This window comes from Apus apus, chromosome 13 (genome assembly GCF_020740795.1).
Source record: "Apus apus isolate bApuApu2 chromosome 13, bApuApu2.pri.cur, whole genome shotgun sequence".
In the NCBI taxonomy this organism is placed as follows: domain Eukaryota; kingdom Metazoa; phylum Chordata; class Aves; order Apodiformes; family Apodidae; genus Apus; species Apus apus.
In genome coordinates, this window is record NC_067294.1 from 8,880,538 (window position 1) to 8,907,723 (window position 27,186).

Here is a 27,186-nt window from a genome sequence, read left to right on the forward strand (position 1 = left end):
GAGCATGGCCTGTGTATCCAGGGCTGGGTCAGGGCTCTGGCACCCTGGAATTCTGGGGGAGGTTTCCTGGGAGGGGAAAGATGCATTGCTGTATCCTGTACCTGTCTGCAGGGTGAGCAGGGCTGGGAGAACATGGCTGGCATCACCTGGGCATTACCCTGGGCTTGGGGCACTGCCTGTGCCCACCTGCCTTCTACAGTGCCTGGGACTAGTGCCCCTCTCCCTGGGGCTGTGGGGGTGTCCCTCTGCTTTGGGGGACCCTGGATAGTCCCCAGAAGGATGCTGAGCTCTGTCCTCCTCTGGCCACAGCACAGCTCACTGCCCTGTGAGCCTCAATATGGGAGGGTGTACTAGAGCCCAGCACCTCTGGGTCAGGTCAACCTGAAATGTTGATCCCTATATCTTCCAAGCCTCTGTACCTCGGTGGGACATGGATCTGCCTTCTCAGGAAGACCAGCTCCCCAGCCAAGGGCTGCCCAGTGTCACCACAGGATTGGTGCTGGGACTGCAGCCTAGCTCTGTCCCCATGCTGTCCACCTTGGGCTGTGTTTGCTCATGCTCCCTCCAACAGGCACCTGCAGCACAGGTGGTATGAAGCTTATTTGCTTCCCAAGGGTTTATTGGTGCCAATAACCCCTTGCTGGGTCTGTTCTTTTCCCCCTGCCTGTTCAGGTTATTGAGGAGGAGCTGCCTGCTCACCTCCTGATCATGCTGCTGGCACTTTTGGCCTCACTACAGCTCTCCTCCAGGAAGAGCCTCTTCCAGCCCCTTCAGGAGGACGTAGGTAGCTCCAGCTAAGTTCAGGGTTGTACCCTGTCCAGGACAGCACATCCAACTCATCTGTGCCTCCCTATGAGCCCACAGCCAGGGCCACTCATCTTCCACCACTGTAAGGTGTCTGTGCTGGCTCAGTGCTGTCCTGCCCACAGCCAGGGCTGCTGCTCACACCTGACGTGTGCAGAGAGCTAGTTCTGCAGAAGGTCAGAGTCTTGACTACACCTCTGCTGTCACAGTTTGGTGAGGCTTGTCTGGCCACAGCTGGTGTGGCTGTGGCACCCTGGGCCTTTAGGTGTCCATGGTGCAGCCCTGTGTGCTTTTTCCACGGTGTGCTGAGCCCTGTCCTGCTCTGGGATGGTGCTGTGGCTGCATGGAGCTGTGTCGCTGGGACTCAGCTGCCCTTCTCCAGGACTACCAGACCTGCAGCTCCTCTGGGGCAGCTGTGCCAGTGCTCTGCTGTGGCACAACCTCCATTGCTTCCTGTGTCAGGCACACAGTGGGTGAGAGATGGGAGCTTGTCCCTGGAAAGTAGTGTGCCAGGCCATGTCTTTGTGTCCTTGCATCACATCTTTTCTCTGCGCAGGTACAAGATGGACAAGACCCCACTGCCCTCCCATGAAGGGCAACCAAGGCAGGGAGTGCTGTGGGCTGCACTGGCCCCATAGACCAGGAGCAGGCAGGGAAGGCGGAATAGCAGTGTGGGGGCGGCTGGTACCCCCAAGCAGGGTTGCCTGTGGGCAGGGGAACGTGTGGGGGCCGGGGCGCCTGGGCTCTGTCTGCCCCGGCTTCGGGCTACAGACTGTCCTGCCGGGGGTGGGTGCGCAGCGGCAGCGCGGGGGGGCGTGTCCCGGTGCTGCTTGCGCTGCCGGTCTCTCGCCACACGATGGCGCCACTCGCCCGGCCTTGGCCAGCTCTGGCAGCGCGGGGCGGGTAGGGGGTCCTGCCCTGCCTGCAGCGGGGGGGCTGAGCTGCCCCAGCCCTCCAGGGGAGAAGCAGGCAGGGGCTACGCCTGGGGCACGGGTTACTGTGCTGGCAGGGCTGAAGCTGGATGGAGGGAGTGACAGCACCGGGTGCTGAGACCCCCTCCCCATCCAACGCACTGTTCAAGTTCCATGATTATGCTCCCCCCAGCAGTGGCAGCATGAAGTGTGAGGGCCAGGGCTTGCCTGTCCCTCTGCCCCTCCAAGCCACTCCTCTGTCTGGCATGGCCCCCTCCCCATGGTCCCCTACCTGGTTCTGGGACTGAGCCCTCCTGTGCCACCCTGGCACACTGTCCCTCATCAATGGGTGCAGCAAGGGGACTGTGTTCTTGTGGTGCTCTGTGCCCTCCAGGTGGCCAAGGTTACCTGGGATTGAGGGGTTGGTGGCAGAGGCTGTCGTGTGCTGCAGTGGTTCATTGCCATTCTCGTGCAGCTGTAGTGGGATTTAATTTCATTGGAAAAGTAATACAGGCTGTTCATCTCTATGGCTTTATGGGCTCCCAGCAGCCCTGCAACCCAGATGGACCAGGGGGGAGCTGGCAGTGCCCACCTGGAGCCCACCCTTTGAGGATGTGATGGCTTCCATCCTTAGCTTCTGTATCCCAGGGTCCCTGCCTGGGGGGAAAGAGGGTGCTGAGAGGTGGGGGACACTTGGGGACTGTGCCAGTGGGCACAGCAATGGTGCTCACCATCCGGTGAGTGCAGCAGTGCCAGGGCTGCCCCTGGCCTGTCTCATGCTGGGCAGCTGTCCCAGCTGGCAGGCGAGCTGGCAGCCCTGTCAATAATCATAATTAAAAATTAATACTAATCAAAAGGGAGAGACAGATGGCAGCAGACATGCGGCAGGGCTGCAGTTGGGGGTGGGGGACATTGGAGCTGGGTGAGGACAGGGATGGGGGGATAGCTGGGGGAGCCATGAGATGCAGTGGGGCAGGAGGGTAAGCGTGCTGTGAGTTCCAGTGAGGATGGGGGTGCAGGGGACCCACAGGACACAGCAGGGATGGGGATGTGGGGCCAGGGTAGCTGTGGGGCACAGCAGGGATGGGGACAACAGCACAGCACTGGGCTAGCACAGGGATGGGGACCCGGGTCGACCTCTCCAGGTGGATGGGGTGCGTTGGTGGTTCTGGACACCCACCCAGGGTCACCTTGCCGGCAGCTGGCGTCCAGCCAGGGCCAGGCACTGCCGGTCTGAGCCCGGGCTCGGCAGGCTGCCATCCCGGCCGCTCCCTGCGCCACCGGCACTGATGGCTCAGGCAGCAAGGACAGATCTTGCCCCCGGCACACACTAGGTCGGTGCTGCAGAGTTAAAAGCCCTCGAAGTAACTGGGGAAGAAGCTGCTGGTTCCGTGGTGGGGTGCGTGGAATGGGGAGGAACAGGCAGCGCTGGCTGGCTGTGGGAGTGGGCAGGCAGTGTGGCTGCCGGCGCTGGGGCTGTGCCACGTCGTTCCCCTGGTGTCTGCATCCACCTCCCTGCCCCACCGTCTGCCCAGGGCCCAGGGAGATGCTCTGGCCCCTGGCAGGGGGGATGTGGGCACACAGGGGACCTCCGGCCTTGGGTATTCCCAGCAACCCCTGAGCATCCCCGAGGGGACTGGTGGCCTCGAGGTGTCCCTAGCCGTCCTCTCTACCCTGCCGGGCCCTGGTAAGGGCACAGGCTGGCCTTGCCCTCCATCCAGAAGCATCATGGCATGAGAGGAGAGGTACCCGGGATGAGGGGTACCTACAGCGCACCGTTCCCATGACAACCTCCCTGGAGACAGCAGCCGGTGCGGGAGAAGTAGGAGGCAAGGGACCCACAGACCCTTCGGGCTCCTGCTTGACAGGACACAGAGGGGCACAGCAAAGAGGCTGCACCCATGGGTCCTGTTCCCGGCCTCGGGCTCTGTCTGCCCCATCCTGCTCCCTGCCCGCTGTCGCTGCAGCATGGGGTGGATAGGCAGGCATGGCAGTGATGGGTTTGCACGGGAGGATTGACATGGTGGAGTCTGCACGGAGGAGAAAGGGTTAAGTGCCTGCAAGGCGAAGGGGACAGTATCTCCTGCCCTACGCCGCAGGGAGCCTGTACCTGAGAAGGGTCTCTTGCTGTCACTTCTCATCTGCATGACAGTGGCAACCAGGCTCCTGCAACACGGCTGAGCACTCTCCGTTCCCCGCAGGGACGGGCTGGCACTTCTCACTTGGCAGAGGCGGGGCCGAGGGGGGCGAAACGAGGGGGTGGGCTGGGGACAGGGACAGGAGCCGCATGGCCATATATACCTGCAGGCATGGCTGCGGTACAGTTCTGTGGCAGGCTGCAGACAGAGCTGTCCCCACCGCTCTGCCCTGTGCTCCCCAGGCCACCAACACTTTGGGTTTTGCTTTTTTGGCCCTGTCCCATGGCCTGGGTGCCCCCTGGTTGGCTGGCAGGTGCCCATGGGGCTTTGTCCCTCCTCTCAGGGAACTGTGGCCAAGCTTAGGGAACTGTCCCTAAGCATCTACCATGGGCAGGGCACAACACAGACGATGCCACCAGCTCAGAAGGACCAGCCTGCACCTCCCTCAACACAGATACATCCCAACAGCTGGGAAAGGGGGATTCCCATGAGCACCCCGACCTCCTCCTGGCATGGCATAGGGACAGGCCACTCTCCCAGCTCAAGAGGAGCAGCAGCCAGCCCTGTGGCTGCCAGGGCACAGGGTGCATGGCCAGCAGTGCCACCAGTGCCTGCCCTTCCCATCCTGGGCCCGTGCACCCCGGTTCCCTTGCAAGAGGTTGGTGATGCCACAGCCAAGCCCACAGCCAAGCCCTGCCAACACCCAATCATGGGGCTAAGGTGCTGCCAGGCTCCCTGCCCATCTTCCTGCCCACCTGCTCCAGCACCATGTCTCTAGCTGGGAGGGCTGGTGTTTCCCGAGCGGTCAATGTGCCCATCGATCCCGCACAGCTCCACCAGCTGCTCTCCCACCACCCTACTAATTAATTGTGTGCTGCTGCTGCTGCAGGATCACCTCAGGGTGCCTGGGCTGCCTGCATCCTGCTCAGCCTGCCTGCACCCTGCCCAGCCTGCCCTGCCAGTGAGCTCCTCACACATGCCTCCCTCCCTGCCCTACACATGGTCTGGAGGCCCCATGGGAGCTGGCACACACCTTGGACCCACATCTGCACCACAGAGGAGGGGTCTGTGTCAGGCTGGGGAATGGGCTGGCAGGCCCTAGGCTGGGGTGGAGGGCACACAGGGCTGAGGCAGGGTTGGGGGGCAACACATGGTCCCCTTTCAGCCCTGACAGCTACCTGTGTCCAGGACACCCTCTTGCTGCCCACATCCAAGACAGTCCCAGCCTGTGCCAACCCCCCACCAGGCGTGGGGACAGGGAGGGGGACACTGCCTTTGTGCTGGGCTGTAATGAGATTTCTGCTTGGCTGCCTGGATGGAAAATCCCAGCCAGAGGATGCAAAAGCCTCGCTGAGCCCCAGCAGCCTCCTGCCCCGGCCCACCCTGTGGCATCTGAAGGTGCCCCTGCCCTATCACCCACGGCACTGCAAGGACACATCAGCACCAGCTCTGTCTGGGAGCACCAGCTGCGCTGGCTGGACAAGGTGCCCATGGAATGCACAAGCCAGCAGCTTCAATACCAATTCACCCGACACCCCCTGTCCCAGCCCCATGCTGCTACTGGTGCAGCCACTTTATGCCTGGAATGGGGGTGCCAGACACACCCTCAGGGACCCCAGGCTGCACAACACAGCCATGCCACCCCACTGTCTGCCCAGTGCAGGCACAAGCACCCCAGTGCCACCAACCACTGTGACTCTCAAGTGAGGTCACGGCGCTGTGGCACTGTGTCCACAGGACCAATGTGTGTGGGACAGCACGATGCTGTGCCCCAGCCCCTTCAGCTGCCCTCTTTTCCCCCACACCAGCAGCAAATCCACCTCCTTACAAAGTGGGGATTGGCTCTGTGAGCACCAGGGCTGCAAGAGACAGGCAGTGCCAGGCCAGGCTTCGCTGTGTGTTTTAATGGAGCCCTTCCTGCCCCCGGCGCTGTGCGCTGTTAATCTACTCCTGCAAATGGCTAATTTTGAAAATCCTCTTATCAGAATTAGGTCCTCAACATCCATATTTATTTACTTTTCATTTTCATAATCTTTCTCTTCCTCCTGTGGCTGGGGCTGTTCTCAGGCTTCTGGCTCTGTTTCTGAGCATCCCTGTGCAGGATGTGGCCCAGGATGTCCCACACCCTGCCATCCCACGCTGTGCCCTGCCGTGCCATGCTCCGGCATGTGTCCCTTGTGTGGTACATGTTCCTCACACCCTTATCTCTGCCATTGACACCAGGAGCTCCAGTGCCTGCTTCACTCCAGGGCATCCTCCTGGCCCCCAGCACCCCGCACAGCCCAGTCTCATCCAGCACCGGGTCCTGAGCCACATCCTGCTCACAGGGCCATGCATTATGCATTGTTTATTCGTCAGCACCTTCCCTGTTTGTAACTCAATTAGGCCTACGGGTGGTTTTGCTAATACAATGGTGTTTAATATTCGTCTTCCTTAAATACCACAAATGGATGGGGAGGCAGCTCACAGGTGATCCATTATACATGAGCTCAAATACCTATTTAAATATTTGATGGGAGTTTGGAAAATCTTGGAGCTGGCCTTGCCTGCAGCGGCTAGGGCTGGGCAGGAGGTCAGGCATGGCATGGGCAGGGGCTCTGCTCAACCCAGTGATGGGTGGGAGCTGCTTCGACTTGGCTGGCCCAGCAGGATGTTTTGCCCAGGGCACAGGGTAAGGGAGGAGCAGTGCCGGGGCAGCACTGTCCCCAGGGAGGCGGCAGCCCAGCTCACAGAGCCCAGGTAGCACTACCCACAGGGTGATGCCCTCCCTCCACCTCCACCCCAATCCAATTTCTTTCTGGAGAAGGCCCTGGCACAACAGCTGCAGCACGTGGCTGAGCCACAACCAGGGCACACAGGAGAAGAGAATTAATTTTTAATTCCATCTTAATTACTCCAAGTAATAATCCATTTACAGCACTACGTGGGGCCAGTGGTCCTGGCATCTCCCCAGGGCTGCAGCAGTGCCAGGACACCCAGGTGCTGTGCATGCCACACTGGGAAGACAGGCACCAGACTCCCTTTCTTGAAGTCCTAAATTCCCACAGCTCCCCACATGCTGTGGCCCCTCATGTCACCCCAGCAGGTGGTCAGGGGTCCTAGGTGTCCCTGTGGGCACAGGCCAGGCTGGCAGAGTACAGGTGGCAGTGGGCCTCAGGGCTAGAGTTGCTGTGGAGCAGGCTCCAGCCCATCCACCCTCTTAGCTGCCCCTGGGGAAGAAGGAAAGGGAGTGGCATTGAAAGTGATCTTCCCAATCTGTATTAATTAGAGTCTATTAACTCATCAGTGCGCCCCGCCAGTTCTGAACTGATGGCCCAGCCATGCCAGCCCACAGCTCAGGAGGGACATGCAGGGTGATACACGTGGCCTCAGCACGGCAGCTGGGGCAAGACGGGGAATCCCCGGCACCCCCAGGAGGGCAGTGAGGCAGGCAGGGTGCGGTGGGCTCTGGGGCAGTGGGAATGTTGTTGCTGGCATTGCTGGCACAGTGCCAGGAGCAGGAGCTGGAATCCATCCCAGGAGAGTGGCACAAAGAGCAGATGGGGTTGGCACCATGCTGGGGGTGCTGCCCCAGGATGGCACTGTGATAGGTGCCCCGGGGATGTGGGTGCCATCTACACCAGATACCCTCTCCTTGCCCTGCCCTGGTGCCTGGCCAGGTGGCTCTGGCTCCATGGGAGCCTGGGCTGGGGGTCCCAGTGCTGCAGAGGAGCTCACCCTGGTTCCCATGGCAGCCCCCCGGGAGCTCACGTGTGGTGCGGTGACTTCAGCAGGAGCAGATGGAGACTCGAGGAGTGAAAACATCCTGTTTCCATGCAAATGCCATCAGTAATAATGAGGCAGCCTGAAGGAGGGCGGTTATTGCTGCACTAGGGCTCTGCCCATGGTGGGCTGGGGGTCTCCTCTGCTGGATGACCCCCACCAGTACCCGTGGGGGATTTGACAGGGCTCAGAGCACTGGGGACAGGAGCAGGCATCCATGGGTGTCACCCCTCATGAGCTGCCCTGCCTGCGCACGTGGTTGGTGCACGACTGTATCAGCACGGGAGGTCCTCGGGGAAGGCGCGTGAGGGTGGGAGATGGTCTGTGCTCACCCCTGGGGCTGTGCTGGTGGTGGCCTTGGCTCTGCTGGGCACCACCAGTGGTGCTCTGGGGTGGATGGAGGCCGTGGCACAGCTGGTGCCACTGGGGAGAGAAGCACTGGCTTCACACCTGCTTCAGCTCTTGAAGGCGTCAGAGTCGATGTTAATTGTTCCTGGAGCTGCTCACGAAATTATCGCTGCGAGGCGCTGGGAACCACTGCCCTGCTGCTGGGGACAGGGGGCTGCTCTGCACTGCTGGCACGGGCTCGTTTGGGGAGTACCTGAGGCACCCCAGTGCAGCCTCACCCCCCTTTGCCCCTCGCCCCTTGCCCACACGGCAATCTGCCTGCTGCTGATGGCAGCGCTGCCTGCCGGACACCTTGGGTGGGTGGCACCGGTGCCTGTGCCATCCTCTGAGTGCAGGGATGGGGTGGGGTGGGAAGGGGCCACATCCTGCAGCCTGGACAGAGATAAATCCCCATGGAGAGACTGGCCTGGCCCGATGTGGGATACCTTGTGGCCAGACCCCCGTGTATGGCAGTGAGGTGGGGCCCCGTGGGTGGCACGTTTTCCTGGCCGACATGGTGGCCCTATTTCCCTGACATTTCCCAGCACAAGATGCTGGGAGCTGTGGTGGCTGGAGGGTGCAGGGCAGGGTGCCAGCAGGACCCTCTTCTCCTGGGGTTGTCCCCTTCATCCACCCCTGGGGTGCCAGGCTGGGCTGGGGGGAACCCTGTGCATCACCTGCCCCAAGGGTGCAGCAGGGGGTCTGGGCAGAGCGGGGCGCGGGGAGCTGCAGTGCCGGGGGAGGGTGCCCCGGGGGTAGGTGTTGTGTTCGGGGGGGTACAAACTACAGGTACCGCACAGGGACCCCCTGCGCCGGGCCGGGGGGGGGTGCAGAAGCAGGGTGAGGGGTGGATGCGATACTGGGGGTGCGGAGCGGGGCGGGGGGGGCGGTGGCGGGGGCGCGCCCAGCTGTTGCGCCGTCCCTTCCGCGGGCGGGTCCGCGCTCGCCGCCCCGCATTGGCGGCGCCCGGGCGGAGCGGAGCGGAGCGGCGCGGCGGCGGGCGGCAGCCGCGGCGGGGCCGGGCGGGTGGCGGTGGCGGGGCCGGTGGCGCCATGGCCCGCTGAGGGCGGCCCCCCCCTGCTCCCTCGCCCCGCGCAGCGCTCCGCGGGGCGCGCCATGGGTGCGTGGCCGCGCCGCCGCCGGGCCCCCGCCGCCGCCGCCGCCGCTGCCTCCGCCGCCGCGCCGGGGCCGCTCGGTGCCTTGCTGGCCGCTGCCCTCCTCGCCTCCGCCGGTGAGTCACCGCGCGCCCCCCACGGGCACCGGGCTCTGGGCCGGGGGGAGAGGGGAGATGGGGGACGAGCACCCGGCACCGGGCAAGGTCACCCGGGGCGCCGGGTGCTCTCTCGGGGACGGGGGCGCGGGGAACGACCGGGGGCCGTTCGCGGCGCGGGGTGCCCCCTGCTCGGCTGTGGGGTACAGGGGGTTGCGCGGGGTGCCCTCCCTGGCAGGGGCCGTGCGTCCTGCCCCACGACGGGCACTGCCGCCCCCCGCCCTGTGCCCACGCATGGCCGCACACGCGTGCCCAGCCCGCGATCCCCCGGAGCCTGCCCGCACCGGGAGGGGTTGGCGCTCGTCGCCTGGCCGGCACGGCCCCGCTCTCGCGGACACGGGTGGCCGCAGCGGAGCTGCTCAGCACATGGGGTCCCTGCCCCACGCACAGCATCCCTGCCTTCTGCACGAGGTCCCTGCCGTCCCCATCACCTGGCCGAGACATGGGGAACCGTGGTGACGGGATAGCCTAGAGGAGTGCTGTGACGACGCGGGGTGCGCGGGGGTGGCCGTGGCGGGGGGAGGGGGCGGTATGCGGGGCTGCGTCGGTGTTGCTGCAGACGCGGACTGTCCGGAGCCCGGCTGCCCCCGGCTCTGCCCGCCCCGGTCAGAACCCGGCGGGTGAGGGGACCGGGCTGGGATGGACCCCCAGGACTAAGAGCCATCGTCTGCCTGGCCGGGGGGCCGAGGGGGCTGCGCGGCGGCCGGGCGGCGGGTGCCTGGGGCTGGCGGCTGCTGGCAGGTGTCACGGCAGCCTGGAAGTGGTGGCTGCAGACAAAGGACCGGGCTGGGGGCGGGGAGCTGCGCGGCACTGGACGTGCACTCGGCGGGGGCCCAAGGCGGGGGGACACCCCCTCTGCGCCCTGGGGATCCAGCCCACCGACACCCTTGCAGACGGGAGACGTCCACGAGCCTGGCCTCGGTGCTCCGGCAGGCACAGCGGGCACCCAGTCCCGACACCCGGCCTTACCGGCCGGGCGCCCCGGGGACCCCGCGCCCAGCGCTCCCGACGTGCCACCGTCTGAAGGGGGACATTGCAGAGACAGCGCGGTGGGGGGCACCCGTTTGGGTGCAGGGTATTCCGTATGCAGGGTGCTGTGAGTACCGACCTCCAGCCGGGCACGGGGCACTGCTGTCCCCAGAGCATCCGTGGTCACCCACAGATGGAAGTGGGGGACAATGGTACAGGGGGTGCGCCAGGCAGCCATGCCGGCTCTGGGGCGGGAGGTGCGGGGGGGGCCTGGCAGTGTCAGCGCTGGTTGGGGCAGTGCGGCACAGGAGCAGGTCTTCTCTTGGCAGGCAGCTCAGAGCCGGCCGCGGCGTGTCTGAGCCCCGCCACCTGCGCGGCCACCTCTCGGCACAGACATGGCAGGACGGGGGCCTCTGCGCACCGGGTGCTGCTCCGGCTCGGCATGGCACGGCATGGCATGGCAGGGCACGCCTTCCCCCAGGGCGCCAAGGCACAGGTTGGGATCAGGGGATCCCAGGTATCCAGGCAGTGGGTCCCTGCCTGCAGCCATGGTGGAACGTCCCCAATGTGAGCTGCCTGCTCTGCTGCCGGTGCCCGCAGGGGAAGGGTGAGAGCAGCATCGAGGGCTGGGGCTCACGGACAGTGCTGGGTGAGCACCGGAGGTGCAGGGGCTGCCCAGAACGAGTACCATGATGGAAGATGGGCAAGGGCACAGGGGCAGGGTCCCTCTCCAGAGCTACCCCTGGCCCAGCGCTGCCATGGGCCATCTGTGGCAAGCAGTGACAGGCCCCAGAGCATCTCCTGCCCCAGCCTGGCACTTGCCAGAGCAAATGTCACCCACACTTTCTCCTGCCCCAGCTCCTCTGCCTTGGGCCACAGGCTCTGCTCTCACAGCACATGAACCACATGATGCCACTGGCTTCATCACGCTGCCAGAGACCCTTGGGCTGCAGCAGGCAGCCCCTGACCGTTGCACCCATCCCTTTGGTGCCCCACAGCCTGGCACCCCAGGTCGCTGCATCCCATCAGCACACCACAACCTACTCCTGTCTGGGCACTGTTAGGAGGTGCAGGTAGGAGGGCAGGGCTGGCACACGCCGGGCAGCCAGGAAGCTGCCGTGCCGGCTGTCAGCGCGAGCGTGCGGCAGACGCAGCCCGCCCAGGGCTGTTTGTTCTGGCTCTGTGCCACGCGGGGCTGGCACTACATCAAACTGTGCAGAGCCTGGCAGGTGCTTGCGGGAGGGAACCGGGGCACTGGCGGTGCCACCAGGGGCTGGGCACCCTCGAAGCCACCATGGGCACGTCACAGCTGTGGGTACAGCTGGGCGCCTGTCCCACCTGGGTGGCTGACAGCACCTGGGGCCACCTGGGACTGGTGCTGGTGCTTGAGGGATGATGGCTGGGCACCATGCACCATGCATGTCCCACCATACTCTGCCCTGCACCCAGGGGTGCACCCTTGGTGCCAGCACTGCTCTGGCTGTCAGCAGCATCTCTGCTCTGTGTGTCATGTCTCTACCCATGGGCAGGCTGGGGAGGGCTGGCTCCAGATGGTGCAAACTGGGACCCTGTCCTCAGTTGTCCAGGTCAGGTTCAGTTGCCCAGTACTCCTTGTCTCTGCCACCCGCCCACATTTTGGGTGCTGCTCCTGGGTGGGTGTCAGGCAGATCACAGCTCACCCTGGCCCCACCAGATGCTGTCGAGCCTGGGGCTCCTGCCCGCAGGATGGAGAACTCAGGTACCAGCCCCCTCCAGCCAGCTCTTGCTGCTACAGGGTTATGGGGTGCAGGGGCTGCTGTCACAGCCATGTAACACCCATGAATGGGAGGGGGAGAGACCACAGGGCTGGACCCGGGACCAGTGTGTCCTGCGTGGCGAGAGAGGCCTTGCCCAGCCCCCAGCCCAGGTCCCTTCCGCACGCTGACAGGGATGCAGGGCTGAGGGTGACCTTGTCGTTCATCCCAGCAGGTCCAGGGTTCGCAGGGAGTGTTTGCTCTTCACTGTCAACTAAAGGAGAGCCAGAAAACCGGTCAGCTCCCTGGGCTTCGGACCCTGGTAACAGCCCCAGCACGTGGGCCTGGGCTGGTCCGATCTGTGCCACACTGTCCCAGTGTGCTGGGCTGGGAGATCTTCCTCATTCTGTACTGAGCAGAGGTTAAGATGGGACCCTCTCCCCATGCAGTGCTGCTGACAGGGGCTGGCACACCTTGATATAGGTCCCATGGGCATGCTGGGTTTGGGGTGACTTTGGGGCTCAGCAGACACCCCAGACTGGCAGGGAGCAAGTGCTCTGTGTGCCCTATGGAGCTGAGAAGGGACTGGCTCCATGGATGTGCAGGGAAGGGTGCTCAGCAGTGGGTGCCAGGGCCAGTAGCCCTCAAGCAAGCAGAGGTGGTCCCTGGAGTGGGGGGGCTGCTACCTTTGCTGGCACTGTTGTCCCCAGGTCCTGGGCATGGGGCAATGTGGGCCAGGCTTGGGCATGGTGAGCGCTGGGCTGGGGTGAGGGCGAAGCCCACCCAGAGCCCTGGCACATGCTAATTGCATGTAATGGGGAGAGCGTTATCAGCTCAAATCCGTAATTAAGCAGCTTCATTGTCATGCAAACCCGCCTGACTAATTCATTCATAACAAGCACTTGCTTAATCAGTGCCCAGACACTGCCACACGCTCAGTGGGATTTGGGCACCCTCCAGCCCCCTCTTCCCCCATGCAGCTTCTCCTCTGGCCATTTGGAGCACAAGCCTGGGGCATCAGGACAGTGACCAGCTCGTGGGGATGTGCCAGGAAATTGGGGATGTGGTCCTAGGGCAGAGGGGGGCACGGTGCCCATGGGAGCACGCCGTGGCCAGTGCTTGCCACGCGCCGGACTGGCTGGAAGCCGGGCCGTACTGCCCAGTGTTGGCATCCAATCCTTCTGGCTCCATGCCTGGCTGGGGCTGGAACTGGCACCTGCTGGTGTCACCATGGGGTGGGAAGGTGGGTGCAGGGGGAGGGTATGCCAAAGCCCAGATGCTCCAGGTGAGCATTGCAGCCACCATGGGCAGCTGGGCAGTGCTGGGCAGTGCTGCAGCCCCTGGCTGGGGTTCTCCAAAGGCAGCACCAGCTCATCACGGCTCAGAGCCAGCCTCTCCCAGCAGGATGGTGCCCAACTCAAAGCCTCAGACAAGCTTTTTGATGGCAGTGAGTCGTGCCAGCTCCTTTTCTCTGAATCCTGCAGAGAGCAAAGTGCCAGCAGTGGGGACCCCTGTGTGTCTGTGGGAAGCTGGCACTGTCAGGGTGCCCTGAGCACAGCTGGGCATCCTCTACTCTCCCCCTGATGCCCACCCTTCCCTCGTTTAGGCCAGCGCAATCAGCAGCAATTATTGCTTTAATTACCTGCTGCTGGGGCTCAGGCTGGGCCCCAGTGAAGTGCAAGAAAATCTTTCATGTTAATGGTGTGCCAGGCGTGGCGTGGGCACGATGGATGGGGTGCCAGCTGGGAATGAAACTGCCAGCTGCACAGCCCATGAGGATTTGGGGAGGTCCCGGAGGAGGTACAGCTGGCACAGGCAGGTGCTGGCACCAAGGTCCCCACCCTGCCACAGGGACCCCAAGGGTGGCAGGCATCAGGAAGGGGTGCAGGCAAGGAATGAGGGCAGAGGGAGGCTGGGGCAGGGCTACTGACAACAGCTCAGTGCCCTGCGGGGGGTGGCCAGTGCGCAGGTCCCAGCTGTGCAGCCCTGTTTGAGGTAGACCGGTGCCACTGGAACATTCTCCTGCTGCCTGCTCCCTGCCGGGGGCAGCTGCGCCGAGCGGGCGCACACCGGTGTGCCGGTAAGGGGTCTGGCGCTGCTGCAGCCGCCGCCGGGCAGCTGCTCCTTGCCAAGAACATGCTGACCTTCCCCGCGTCTTCCCGCAGCAGGCACCACACCTCCCGGCGTGCTGCTCTCTGCACTGCCAGGGAATGTGGCACCAGCACCGAGGACAGGATCAGACCCCTGAAGACCAGAGGAACGAGGCTGGGGGGAACCCATTGGTATCTGGTGGGTCCTGGCTGTGCCCCCCCCTCCATGCTGGGCAATGCAGTGTCCAGCCATCCCTCCCTACCCAGTAACACCAGTACACCTGGTGTTTTTGGTGCTGGGGGACCCAGGCAGTACAGTGATGGTCTGTGTGGCCACCCAGGGTGGCAGCAGCTGAGGGTGCAGGTAGCAAAGTGGGGGTCATTGCATGGGGAGGGGCCACGAGCAGCTGGAGATGAGCTCTTAGAGCACCCGCAGCACCCTACCCCTTGACTAGGTCTGCTGGTGCTCATTAGCCCACATGGGCGGGGGGGGGGGGGGGGGGGGTGTGGGCAGTAATTGATAATAAAGCCCTGCTTAACATACTGGCTCTACCAGCTGTGATTTATTGGCACTGGGAGCAAACCATGCTCCCAATTATCCCTCTGGCTGCCGAGGCAGCGGCTGGCAGGGCTGTGAGCCCTGCTACAGCAGGGGTGGACCCAGGGGTGAGTGGAACCCAGCACCCTGCCTTCCCTGCGTCCCCGTACCCCATTCCCGCCGAAGTTCCCCATTTCCCTTTGCCAAGGTGACATAAGCATCTCGCCTGTTTCCATGGCAACGGAGCGGCAGGTAAGCTGCAAGGCCGACGTGGGTACGGGAGCCGGCAGGGTGTCGCGTGGGGGGGCTGCTGCCCACGGGGTGCCCACACTGCACCCGGGCCTACAGGATGGGGGTGCCCATGCCGTTGGGGTGTCTGTGGTGGGGGGCAAGGTGACCTGCGGTCTGTGGGGGTGTCTGTAGGGGGAGGTGCCCACAGCACATGGAGTACCCATGATACATGGGGGGGTGCATGGGGCACCCACACCGCAACCCCTACACCCCCTTGCTGGGACTCCAGGCAAGCTCCAGCCTCCTGGCCATGCTGCATGGCTCCATCCATGGCTGCACCACAGCGCAGAGCCCCATGCCCTGCATGCTGCCAAGCAGCTGGATGCCATCCTGCCGGGGGGGGCTCTGTGGCATGCCTGGCAGCCCCCCAGCTCTGCCGCTCGCTGCCTGTCCCCAGCTTCATTTGCTGCCCGTGGTCTCACCCTTCCCGCAAGGCACCCAGCACTTGGTTGGGTGGGCAGCTGGAGGGGCTCTGTACCAAGCCTCCCTCCCCCCAAATATTACTGCCAGCCTTGGGCTTCCCGCACCCCTCCGTTCGGCTGTAATGGATTGACAGCGGCTGCCGTGCTCATTTCATGTAATTAAAAGGCCGGTTCCCGCAGCACCCTGCCCGCCACCGCCGCCCCGGCAGCAGGGGACAGCACGATGCTGGCGACCGCAGTGCCTGTCCGCGCCGTGACCCCCGGGCCGGCCCCAGGCTGCGGCTCGAGGGGTCGTTAAACCAGTGAAATATGAAATGCCTGTATATCCCCGACAGGGGTTTTAATTAAATTAATTGCCAGCGACATTGTAAAAGTGCTGATGGGGTAATAACCGGCGCGTTATGGTGGCCGTTTATCTTCCCCACGTAAATTAGCTGCCGCACCTTGCCGGTCCCGGCGGGCACCGCGCTGGGCTGCTCAGCGCCCGCTCCCCGGTTCCCAGGGGCCTGATCCAGACGGGGGGAGCTGCAGGGCCCGAAGTCCCGCCGAAGGACTCAGCCAGGGCCCGAGGGACCCTTGTGTCCCCCGTGTCCCCATCTGCATCACGCAGGAGGCTGTGCCAGGCAGGAGCTGGCCGGGGTGGGGATGGGCAACTGGGGTCCTGGGGGCAAGCGCGTGGGGGGCAGTGGTTGCCAAACGAAGGCACTTAATTACTGCGCATTCCATCCCATTTAATTGCTTATTAAATCCTAACCAGCCAATTAGCAGCAGCAATTACAGCTTCATTCAGTGACACAATCGCTATTTTATCGTTTGTTAATCAAATGCTTGTTTAGGGCCCTGGTTATTAACTCATTCTGCAGCGGGTGCTGGCGGGGTAGGGGGAGTGGGGACACTTAGTCATGTCCAGGCTGGGGGACTCAGGCACTGTGGGACTGTGTCACATACCATGTCCCCAGCACTGCTGTCCCTATGGATACCCTGCCCTGGTGCATGGCACTCACAGCCCCCAAGCAAAGCTGGGGGATTCCTGACCCCCCAAGTGACACGTATGCAACCCTGAGCCACCCTTGCCACCCTGGGGACACCAGGGACAGCCAGCCTCTGTGTGTTGTGCCTGTGCCCACTCCGAAGTGGGTGGCAGCAGCTGTGCCACCCTGCTATGTCCCCAGAGCACGGGACGCACACCCCACTGCTCAGCGCACACCCCTGTGTGCGCCCCCAGGCTACGGTGGGGCAGGGTGCGGCCCCTGGCCAGTGCCTGGCAGTGTGCTGGGGAGGCGGGTTGGCAGGCGCCCCGGGAGGCGTGAGCAATGGCCCTTGTTGGTCACACTACATTTCCTTTTCATTAGCGCTAAGTGTGGACATGAGGGATCGGCGCGGGTTCAGCAGGCGCAGCCACCGTGCGGCTGCTCTCCCTGATGGATGGCGAGGCCGGGAGGGGGCTGCTGCATAGCTGGCTGGCAGGGGGGACAATGGCGGGGCATGGGGACACAGACATGGGGCCGTGCCGGGAGAGGTGATTGCCCAGCACAGGTACACTGGACGTGGCTGAGCTCCTGTCTTCCAGCAGGTGCTCAGCAAAGCGCGACTGTGGCCAACCCGGTGTCCGGCGCATCCCTGGACCTGCTGCCACACTTCCAGCTGGAACCGGAGGACGTCTACATCGTGAAGAACAAGGCGGTGAGCCTGGCCTGCCGTGCCACTCCTGCCACCCAGATCTACTTCAAGTGCAACGGCGAGTGGGTGCACCAGGGCGACCACGTCACACAGCACAGCACTGACCGTGGCACTGGTGAGTGCCAACGAGAGGGACAGTGTCAGCCCCAGGAATGGGGAGCCACCTGTGCTGCTCTCCAGGGGTGGTTGCAAAGGGCTGGGGCTATGGGGACTGTTCTTGATGTGCTGGTCCTGATGTGCTGCCCGCTGGTGGCAGGGCTGCCAGTGATGGAGGTGCGCATTGAGGTGACCCGCCAGCAAGTAGAGAAGATCTTTGGGCTGGAGGAGTACTGGTGCCAGTGCGTGGCCTGGAGCTCCTCCGGCACCACCAAGAGCCAGAAAGCCTTCGTGCGCATCGCCTGTGAGTGTCTGCGGGTGCTCAGGTGGGACAGGGCACTGGCCCTGGCCACCCCCCTCACCTCTGTGCTTCCCTAGATCTGCGCAAGAACTTTGAGCAGGAGCCAGCGGCCAGGGAGGTGTCCATCGAGCAGGGCATTGTGCTGCCATGCCGCCCTCCTGAGGGCATCCCTCCTGCCGAGGTGAGCCTCCATGGTCCAGCAAATCAAGATGCAGCTGGGGGTGCCTCTTGCCCACAGGGATGGTGTGGGTTCTCCCCCGCCAGGCACCTGGTGACTTCCCTGTGTCCCACAGGTGGAGTGGCTGCGCAACGAGGAGCTGGTGGACCCAGAGCTGGATGCCAATGTCTATGTGACGCCAGAGCACAGTCTGGTGCTGCGGCAGGCCCGCCTGGCTGACACCGCCAACTACACCTGTGTGGCCAAAAACATCGTGGCCCGTCGCCGCAGCACGTCTGCCGCCATCATCGTCTATGGTACGGCCCCACTGCGCCTGTACCCACCACACTGCCCTGGTGTCACCCTCCCTGTCCTGTCCCTCTGTGCATCTCCTGTCCTGGCGTGGCACTGATGGGTCCCTCTCCACCCACCCAGTGAACGGCGGCTGGTCGACATGGGCACAGTGGTCAGGCTGCAGCACCAGCTGTGGACGGGGCTGGCAGAAGCGGAGCCGGACATGCACCAACCCCACACCCCTCAATGGGGGGGCTTTCTGTGAGGGCCAAAATGTGCAGAAAACCGCCTGCACCACCCTCTGCCCAGGTACCCACCCTGCCCATGGCTCTGTTGCTATGCCCATGCTGCACTCCTCACTGCACCCGTCACCATCCCCACCCCCCAGGTGTCTTGTCCTCTCACCCCAAATGTGTCCATCTCTGCCAGCCCCAGGGCAGGGGAGGGGGATGGCAGCGGGATGTTGATCCCTGGCTGTGCCCACAGTGGACGGCGCCTGGTCAGAGTGGAGCAAGTGGTCAGTATGTGGAGCTGAATGCACCCACTGGAGGAGCCGGGAATGCTCGGAGCCGGCGCCACGCAATGGGGGCCAGGATTGCCACGGCCCTGAGCTGGACACTCGCAACTGCACCTCTGAGCTCTGCAGCCACGGTGAGCACAGCAGGGATGGTGGAGACATGCCCTGAGATGGGGGACTTGGGGTGCCTGTGGGTGCTAATCCCCTTCCCTGCACAGCTGCCTCTGGTGCAGAGGATGTGGCGCTGTACGTGGGGCTGGTGGCAGTGGCCGTGTGCCTGGTGCTGCTGCTGCTGGTGGGGGTGCTGGTGTACTGCCGCAAGAAGGGGGGCCTGGATGCTGATGTGGCCGACTCCTCCATCCTCACCGCCGGCTTCCAGCCCGTCAGCATCAAGCCCAGCAAGGCTGGTGAGCAAGGGCTATGGGAACAGGGCTGCGCAGCCCTTGGGACCTGGGGGTGGCCATACCCTTCAAGAAGGGGCTATGGGTACAAGCTCTCTGCCCCATGGGATCCCTGGCCTTGACTGGGGGGTCTGTCCCTGGGGGGATCCCTGGCATAGGAACACAGACTTTATCTTATAGGACCAGTCAGGGGACTGTGGGGTCGGTGCTCTGTGTCCTACAGCATCCCTGGTTCCTATAGGTCTCCATAGGCCCTGTGCCCTGGGTTGGTGCTGCATACTCTCGGGACTCAAGGGGTCACTGTGCCTCAAGGCTCTGTGCCATGGGTATTTGGATCCCCAGGGGTGGTTCTGTCTCATAGGGTCTTTCCCAAGGGACAAGAGCTGTGTGTCCCATGCCTTCTGGGGTCCACTGCTTTGCTGGTGGGGTCTCTGCATCCTGCTGTGTCCCAGTGCCATGGTCCTTGCTGTGTGTCGCAGACAACCCCAGCCTGCTCACCATCCAGCCTGACCTCAGCACCACCACCATGACCTACCAGGGTTCACTCTGCCCACGCCAGGATGGCCCTGCCAAGCTCCAGCTGCCCAACGGGCACCTGCTGAGCCCTCTGGGGGCCGGGCGGCACACGCTGCACCACAGCTCACCTGCTGCTGAGGGGGCCGACTTTGTGGCCCGGCTCTCCACCCAGAGCTACTTTCGCTCCCTGCCCCGTGGCACCACCAATATGGCCTATGGCACCTTCAACTTCTTAGGGGGGCGGCTCATGATCCCCAACACAGGTACGGCGGGTTGGGCATAAGGTGCTGGAGCATCACCCAGTGTGGGCAGGTCCCCATGGGGCTCACCTCTCCGCCTGAACACCCCCATCCAGGGATCAGCCTGCTTATTCCACCTGATGCCATCCCACGAGGGAAGATCTACGAGGTTTACCTGACCCTGCACAAGCAGGAGGAGGTGAGGTAGGTGCAGGGGCTGCTAGGGCACAGGGCTGTTGGGGGGAGGCTGGCTCTGCTCAGCTGCCCCCATCACTGCCCCAGGCTGCCCCTGGCCGGCTGTCAGACGCTGCTGAGCCCCATTGTCAGCTGCGGCCCCCCCCGGGGTCCTACTCACCCGCCCGGCCATCCTGGCCATGGGCCACTGCGTGGAGGCCAGTGCTGAGAACTGGAGCATCCGGCTGAAGAAGCAGTCATGCGAGGGCACGTGGGAGGTGAGTGCCCGCCGTGGGCCTCAAAGGGTTCGGGGCTGGGGAGCAAATGCCAGTGTCCAGGGTGCATCTGTCTGGATGTTGCAGGACGTGCTGCAGCTGGGCGCCGAGCCGTGCACGGAGCTCTACTACTGCCAGCTGGAAGCGCAGGCTTGTTACATCTTCACGGAGCAGCTGGGGCGCTTTGCCCTGGTCGGGGAGTCCCTCAGCATGGCAGCCTCCAAGCGCCTGAAGCTGGTCCTGTTTGCGCCGGCCACCTGCCCCTCCCTCGAGTACAACATCCGTGTCTACTGCCTCAGTGACACCCAGGACGTCCTCAAGGTACCAAGAGGTCCCCCTGTAGCAGCCCCCATCCCAGCTTGGGGTGAGGGCTGTGTAGGGCTGGGCTCCTGGAGTGCAGCAGCTCCTGCCCCACCACTGCCTGTGCCACAGGAGGTGATCCAGCTGGAGAAGCAGCTGGGCGGACAGCTGATCGGAGCCCCTCGGGTGCTGCACTTCAAGGACAGCTATCACAACCTGCGCCTCTCCATCCATGACATGCCCAGCTCCCTCTGGAAGAGCAAGCTCCTCGCCAGCTACCAGGTAAGGATCCTGGCTGGTGGGTGGGGATGGAGACAGGGGGGTGTCCTTTGCTACCGTGACTTCCCCCACCCATTGCTCCACCACAGGAGATCCCCTTCTACCACATCTGGAGCGGGCTGCAGCCCTTCCTGCACTGCACCTTCACCCTGGAGCGTCTGAGCACCAACACCTGTGAGCTGGCCTGCAAGATCTGGGTCTGGCAGGTGGAGGGTGATGGGCAGAGCTTCACTGTCAACTTCAACATTGCCAAGGTGAGGGCAGGGCTGGGGCAGTTCCTGGGGGTGAACCCCAGAATGGGCTCACATCAGCCTCCCCACGCTTTCCGCTAGGACACAAGGTTTTCGGACTGGCTGGTCCCTGACAGCGAGGTGGGTGCTCCGGCTCTGGTGGGCCCCAGTGCCTTCAAGATCCCCTTCCTTATCCGCCAGAAGATCATCAGCAGCCTGGATCCACCAGGCACCCGGGGAGCCGACTGGAGGATGCTGGCCCAGAAGCTCAACCTTGACAGGTGGCCTGGGGTGGGGACAGCACTGGGGATGGGGTGACACAGTGGATGGGGACAAGGGGCTTCTGGCCTCATCCTGCACCTATAGATAGATGGTGGCATGTGGTGGGACCCTGGGAGCTGGATGCAGGCCGAGGTGAGGCCAGCACAGGGTTGGTCCCAGGGTGCAGAACCATCCCCGTGCCCTTACATGGTCCTTCTGTGTCATCCCCAGCCATCTCAGCTTCTTCGCCTCGAAGCCCAGCCCCACGGCCATGATCCTCAACCTGTGGGAAGCACGGCACTTCCCCAACGGCAACCTCTCCCAGCTGGCGGCCGCCGTGGCCGAGGTGGGCAAGCAGGACAGTGCCCTCTTCGCCGTCTCCGAGGCCGAGTGCTGAGTGCAGCATTAGGGGGGTTCTCCAACTCCCAGAGGACCGCTGCCATGGGGCAGGGGGGGTCCCGGCCGGCCCCAGGGTCCTCACTGCCCCACAGCCCACGGGAAGAGCTGCCCGTGCCCCACGGTGCCGGCGGGGCTCAGCCCAGCCCCAGGGGTCCTGCAGCCCCATGGCAGGGGGCTGGGGGGGCACTGGGTGTGCGTCGTGCGTGCGGTGCCGTCGTGGTGTCTGCGTGTGGGGCCAGGAGGCCCCGGGCCCCGTCCCGTGTTGTGTAAAGACCGTTTTTTTAATTCTGTATTAAGTGCATTCAAGTATTTACACTTGGCCTTATGTACATAGCGGTGCCGCGGGCGGGGGGTCTGCCGGACGTGAATGTAAATAAATTCGATATATATTGCTATGTGGGACTGTGCCCAGCTGTGAGCTGCCCCTTCTCCCCCCTGCCCCGTGTCCCCTGCCAGGAATCACAGATGCAGAACAAAGTGTTTTATTGGGGTGGCAGTGGTGGCTGTTGCTAGAGCTCAACCCCACGGCTGGCCACGGCTGCCACGAGTGCAGCTCCTTTCCCCGAGCCATCCTCTGACAGCAGGAAAGTGACGTTGCAGTTGGGTGCCAGGTCCTGCAGCACCTGCTGGACGTTCTGGGAGAAACTGGTGGCACAGAAGGGGACAGTGAGGACATTGTCACCCACCCCATGCCCCCCCCTTCAGCCCTGCTGTAGGGTCCCCAGTGGGTGCCTGCCACTCTCAGTCCCACTCACCATGGGTGCAATTTGTACAAGGTGCCATCCACCCCCACAGTGACAGACAGCTTGTCCAGGCCCCGGTTCTCTCGCATCTTCTCCACCACAGCAGCCAAGCCAGCGGCACAAAGCTGGGCCGCCCGCAGGGATACGGTTTTGCACACTTCCCGCACCAGCAAGCTGTCCTCAAAGCTGGCCTGGAGCTCCAGGTCCTGCAGGATGGTCTGTACCTGCTGCAGGCCCAGCCCATCGCTGTCCCAGACCAGGGACACTATTAGAACAGCTGTCCCCATCACCCTTCCCATCACTGACCCCATCCCATGGGCTGGAGGTGGCATCATCCTGCATGTGACCATCAATGTAGCATGGCCCCCTCCTGGGGCTCTGGCTTCACACCCCCCACCCTGGGCTAAAGAAACCCACCGGACTCCACCACTCACCACTCGATGGTGGAGAGGAACTTGGTCTTGAAGATGTCCTTGGTCTCGAGTTGGGGACAGGGCTTGCCACGGAACAGGAGCTGTTTGCTCACGAGTGCCAGTAGGATGTGGCGCACGATCTCACCCAGGTACATGCCGCTGATGAGCTTCTCAAACCTACACCAGGCACCACCTTAGCTGGGTGCAGCAGGCCTTGCAGCCCCCTTCCCACCCCAGGGCCCTCACCCACCTCTGCTTGCCCGCGTTGATTGTTTTCTCATCCACCAGCCGGTCAAAGTTGGTGATGATGTCATCCAGGCAGCCGTTGTCCCCGAAGGCCCCCCACTCCATGTTGATGCACATGCGGCCCTGCTCCCCCTCCACAGTGCCCACGTTCTGCATCTCCTCCATGTAGCAGGCGTTGGTCCCTGTGCCTGGAGGTCCCACCCTGGTGTCATTCCCCAACAGCCCTGGCAGAGCCACCTGCCACCCCAGGGCCATGCTGGGCAGGCTAAGGAGGGTGGTGATGGAATGGGAGACCCCCTGGTGCAGAGGGGCTCCTTACCCACAATGAGGCCGATTTCACATTTGGGGTCATCATAGCCACAGGACATCATGGTTCCCACTGTGTCATTGACCACAGCCACCACCTTCAGCCCTGAGTGCTGCCAAACCAGAGACAGAGACACGTGGTTTAGTGGCATTCAGCTGGCTCCTGAGACTAGCACCACTGGGGTGCAGGGTGGCAGCCTGGGGGACAGGGGATGGGCCCCCCAGCGCTTCCCCTACCTCTTTGCGCTGAGCAGCCTCCCGCAGCATCTGGACCACATCCTTCCCCACACAGCCTGTGGCATTGAAGCCTTTGGTCCAGTTCAGCAGCACTGCCTGCAATAAAGGCAGGAGCAGGGGCCAGGCAGCTGCCTTGCACCCCAGGGATGTGCCCATCCCCCTGGGGCCAGAGCCACCCCCTCACCTTATCCAGGCCCAGCTGCTGACAGGGGAAGGAGAAGGTAAAGCCAAGTGGCAGGGTCTGCCCCACCAGGTCCTGCTTCTGCTGGAAGTCCATGATGCACTCGATGATGTGGTCAAAGAGCTGTGAAGAGCAGTCACGGTCTCAGGGGACAAGCTGGGATGATGCCATGGGAGTCTCCCAGCCCCCTCCTGGGTCCTTGGGCAGTGAGAGGGGAGGCAACTCCCAGCCCTCGTCCCGTCTCCCAGCCATAGGTCCTCAGCCTCACCGCCTCGCCGGTGCCCTGCATGATGATGGTTGGGATGATGTAGATATCACTGGCCATGCGGATGCCGTCCTTCCCCACATGCACTGCCAGCACCCGGAAATTGGTCCCCCCCAGATCCAGTGCCAGAAATTCACCTTTCTCTGTGGTTAGACAGCACAGGGCATCAGCAGGGCCAGAGACACCCTATCACCCCCTTCCCCAGGCCCTCGGCCCTCACCGCTGCCATCAGGCGTGCCACAGACGTAGGTGGGCAGCATGCGGACGGAGGCGTTGGCGTGGGTCTCCTGGCCCAGCCCCAGCTCCATCTCCTGCCTCATCAGTGCCTGGACACGCTCCAGGTCAGCACGGCTGAGCCGCAGTGGGGCCAGCACCTGGTCCACCTGGCAGCGCTGGGATGCCAGGCGCAAAGCCACCGCTGTCACTATGGCAGCCCCCAGCCCAGTGCCATCTGGAGAGGGCAGGAGGGTGGCTGTGCACTCAGGGGCCAGCAGCCCTGTCACACTCCGCAGGATCTCCCCAACCCTGCCAGAGGAAGAAGAAGCTGGTGAGGGCTGGGTGTGTGTCACCCCGCCAGGGTGGGACCCTGGTGACCCTCCTCACCTGGTGTGTCCCTGGTACAATACACCGTCCACCCCCACGTTGACAGCCATCTGCTCCATCTCCCGGGCCTGGCACATGTGGGTGAGGATGGCAGCCAGCCCGGTGCCGCAGAGCGCGGCGGCGCGACTCACCACTGCCCGGCAGAGCTGCTGCACCCGGCAGCAATCCCGCTCACTCGGCCCCAGCCCCAGAGTCTCCAGCGTCCTCCTTGCTGCATCCATGCCTTCCTCGTGGCTGCAAGGGAGAGCACAGCGGTGGCTTACAGAGCCACCAGCTTGCAGCTGGGGGCATCCATCTGTCACCCCCCTGCTCCTCCCACCCGCAGCAGCTTCTGGTCTCCAAGCACTCACTCGATGATATCCAGGACCTGCTGGGTGCTGATCACATCCTTGGTCCTCAGGATGGTGACATTGCTCCCAATGAAGAGTGCTTTCTCTACAGCCAGGGCCATCAGCACGTGCCGGACAATCTCCCCCAGGTACACACCACCCACCAGCTTCTCAAACCTGTGTACAGCCCAAGCAGGGGTCAGTCATTCACCCCTGGCACTCCTCAGCCCTTTGAGAGCAACCAGAAGCATCACATGTGCTTCTGTTGGTGGGGCCTGGCATGCTCAGGAATGGACAGGGAGCCCCAGGGGCCCTCCCCTTGCTGGAGGGATGGGAGTACCTCCTCTCCCCAGGGTTGAAGGTTTCCTGGTCTAAACGCACGTCATAGGGGGTCAGGATGTCACTCAGGGCGCCATCATCCCCGAACAAGCCCCACTCGGTGTTGACACACATCCGCCCACTGGTCTCCTCCACCATCTCCACCTCCCGTGCCTCAGCCATGAAGCAGCAGTTGGTGCCTGAGCCTGTAGGGAGTGATGGAGGTGAGCACCACCACAGCCCACCAGCACCCACCACCCTGGCATGCCCACTGCTCACCCAAGATTAAGGCAACCTCACAGGCTTTATCCCTCGTGCTGCAGCTCATCATGGTGCCCACAGTATCGTTCAGTAGGGCAACAACTTCCACATTGTAGACCTGGCCAGGAACAGAGTGAGAGCATGGTCAGCCCCTCCATGGAGGCAGTCCCTCGCTAGGCCTCCTCACCTCATGGCCTCCCACCTCCTGCTTGTTGATGGCCACCTGCAGCAATTCCACAACATCCTTCCCCTCCACATCACTGCAGCAGAAGCCCTTGGACCAGGAGATGAGTTCAGCCTGTGGGGAGCACGTGGCTGAGCTGTTGGCCTCTGCCATCAGGCCAGCTCCATTCCCCCAGTGTGCCTGGGAGGAGGTGGCCATGGCCAAGGGCAGGGTTATTCCACTCACCTTGTCCAGCTTTGTCTGCCTGCAGCTGAAGGGGAAGACGAAGCCCAAGGGGAGGCGATCCTGGGAGATGTCAACGCCAGCCAGGAATTGTTTCACACATTGTGCAATGAAGTCAAAGAGCTACAAAGGCACAGCCGGAGGTGACCAGCTGCTTCCCTCACCCAGCATCCAGGCTGTGGGAGGCAGCCAGGAGCCCCAGCACCAGCCCAAAGCCCTGCTGAGTCTCCTCAGCCACAGTCTCCTCATACCGCTTCCCCCGTGCCCCGCACAATGTCCTCTGGCATGTCGAAGATCTTGTAGATCACTTCGGGGTTCCGGTTCCCATCGCCAAGGAGGGTCACCAACAGGGTCCGGACATAATTCTGGCACAGCTCCACCACCAGGAAGCTGCCCTTTTCTGCAGAGAAGCAGAGGCGGTATCAGGCAGAGACCTGTCCTGTGGCGAATCCGCCCAATCTGCTCCTCACCCTGTCCCAGGGACAGTCACTCACCCATGGGGGAGGCTCCTGAGAGCCTGACACCGCCACAGGGGCCAAAGAAGCTCCTGGCCTCTGCCCCTGCACTGGGAACTGGCTGAGAATGCGCAAGGACAACTTACGGACCCCATAACTGACCAGGGACCAGCCAGCGCCCCCGCAGCCAAGTGCAGCAGGGCGTGCGGGGCTGCAGGGATCTGAACAGCACGTCCTCAGGCCGGGCTGCCTTACCGGTGCCGTCGGGCATGGAGCAGATGAAGGTGGGCAGCATCCGCATACAGGCCTGCGTGTGTGTCTGGCGGCACAGCCCCTTGCGCATGTCCTGCATCATGCGGCCCTTCACCACCTGCAGTGTCTCCAGCGGCACGGTGAGGGCCAGCAGGGCTCGCTGTAACTGGGGACAGCTCGTTAGGGTGGGTAGAAGGGGTAGGGGATGCCCTCTCACTGGGCACGGGGCAGGGATGGGGTTTACCGATGTGCAGGCAGGACCACAATCCGGGAAGTTCAGCTGATATCTCAGTGGGGACCTGCGTGGAGAGAGGTGGCAAGTCACCTGCTGAGCCACAGCCCCCCAGGAGGACAGGACATACGAGCAGGACTGGGGGTGCCTGTCCCCTGGCAGGCACCTGTCTCCCACCTCCCCTCTGTATCCCTGCTTCCACTGCAAAAGCCACCCAGCAGCCAGGTGGTAGAGGGGGTAGCTGTGCCCGACGACAGCAAAGAGGGCGAGATCGCCCTCGGGGGCTGTGGGAGAAGGGAGGTGCCCCTGCCTCGCCCTGCCTGCGTTTCCCCTCCACCTACAAGAGGCCGCAGGCTGGTCTCTCCCGGCCCGAGGAGGCGCAACACCCGGGGGGCAGCGGGAGCCTGCTCAGCGCCATTCCCTGCCCTGTGGCCTCCCCAAGCTTGACTGAATTCACTTGGCCGTCGGTGGGACGGAGCCCCTCACCGGTTCAGGACCGGGCAGC

The 27,186-nt window shown here is 63.4% G+C and overlaps 2 protein-coding genes across 2 annotated transcripts; one reads left to right on the forward strand and one right to left on the reverse strand.

The window, feature by feature from the left end:
* The first annotated feature begins 9,011 nt into the window (after window positions 1-9,011).
* On the forward strand, window positions 9,012-21,829 carry UNC5A (unc-5 netrin receptor A). The gene is given in 17 exon segments (XM_051631493.1): window positions 9,012-9,233; window positions 16,889-17,110; window positions 17,252-17,395; window positions 17,470-17,573; window positions 17,686-17,866; window positions 17,985-18,152; window positions 18,330-18,494; window positions 18,579-18,767; window positions 19,241-19,540; window positions 19,633-19,720; window positions 19,799-19,850; window positions 19,852-19,968; window positions 20,053-20,286; window positions 20,398-20,547; window positions 20,634-20,798; window positions 20,877-21,055; window positions 21,267-21,829. Coding segments are annotated over 17 exon segments (2,739 nt in total). The 5' UTR covers window positions 9,012-9,118; the 3' UTR covers window positions 21,433-21,829.
* A 114-nt stretch (window positions 21,830-21,943) lies between these two features.
* On the reverse strand, window positions 21,944-27,099 carry HK3 (hexokinase 3). The gene is made up of 19 exons (XM_051631557.1): window positions 27,023-27,099; window positions 26,694-26,748; window positions 26,453-26,609; window positions 25,994-26,166; window positions 25,746-25,865; window positions 25,539-25,634; window positions 25,355-25,454; window positions 25,098-25,281; window positions 24,779-24,934; window positions 24,429-24,662; window positions 24,046-24,350; window positions 23,829-23,968; window positions 23,564-23,683; window positions 23,380-23,475; window positions 23,156-23,255; window positions 22,841-23,024; window positions 22,612-22,767; window positions 22,190-22,423; window positions 21,944-22,079 (listed from the first exon to the last, which is right to left on the reverse strand). The coding sequence occupies exons 1-19, from the start codon at window positions 27,097-27,099 to the stop codon at window positions 21,944-21,946; spliced, it is 2,823 nt and encodes a 940-aa protein (XP_051487517.1).
* Window positions 27,100-27,186: the final 87 nt, after the last annotated feature.

What these genes read in the sequence shown, in the direction of transcription:
- HK3 (XM_051631557.1), bottom strand. Translation starts at nt 27,099, where the DNA reads ATGGCGCTGAGCAGGCTCCCGCTGCCCCCCGGGTGTTGCGCCTCCTCG. An exon ending in CAGGTCCTGGATATCATCGA is followed by an intron (nt 24,663 to 24,778) that starts GTGAGTGCTTGG and finishes TCTCCCTTGCAG; the next exon opens with CCACGAGGAAGGCATGGATG. An exon ending in TTGTACAAATTGCACCCATG is followed by an intron (nt 22,080 to 22,189) that starts GTGAGTGGGACT and finishes CTGTGCCACCAG; the next exon opens with TTTCTCCCAGAACGTCCAGC.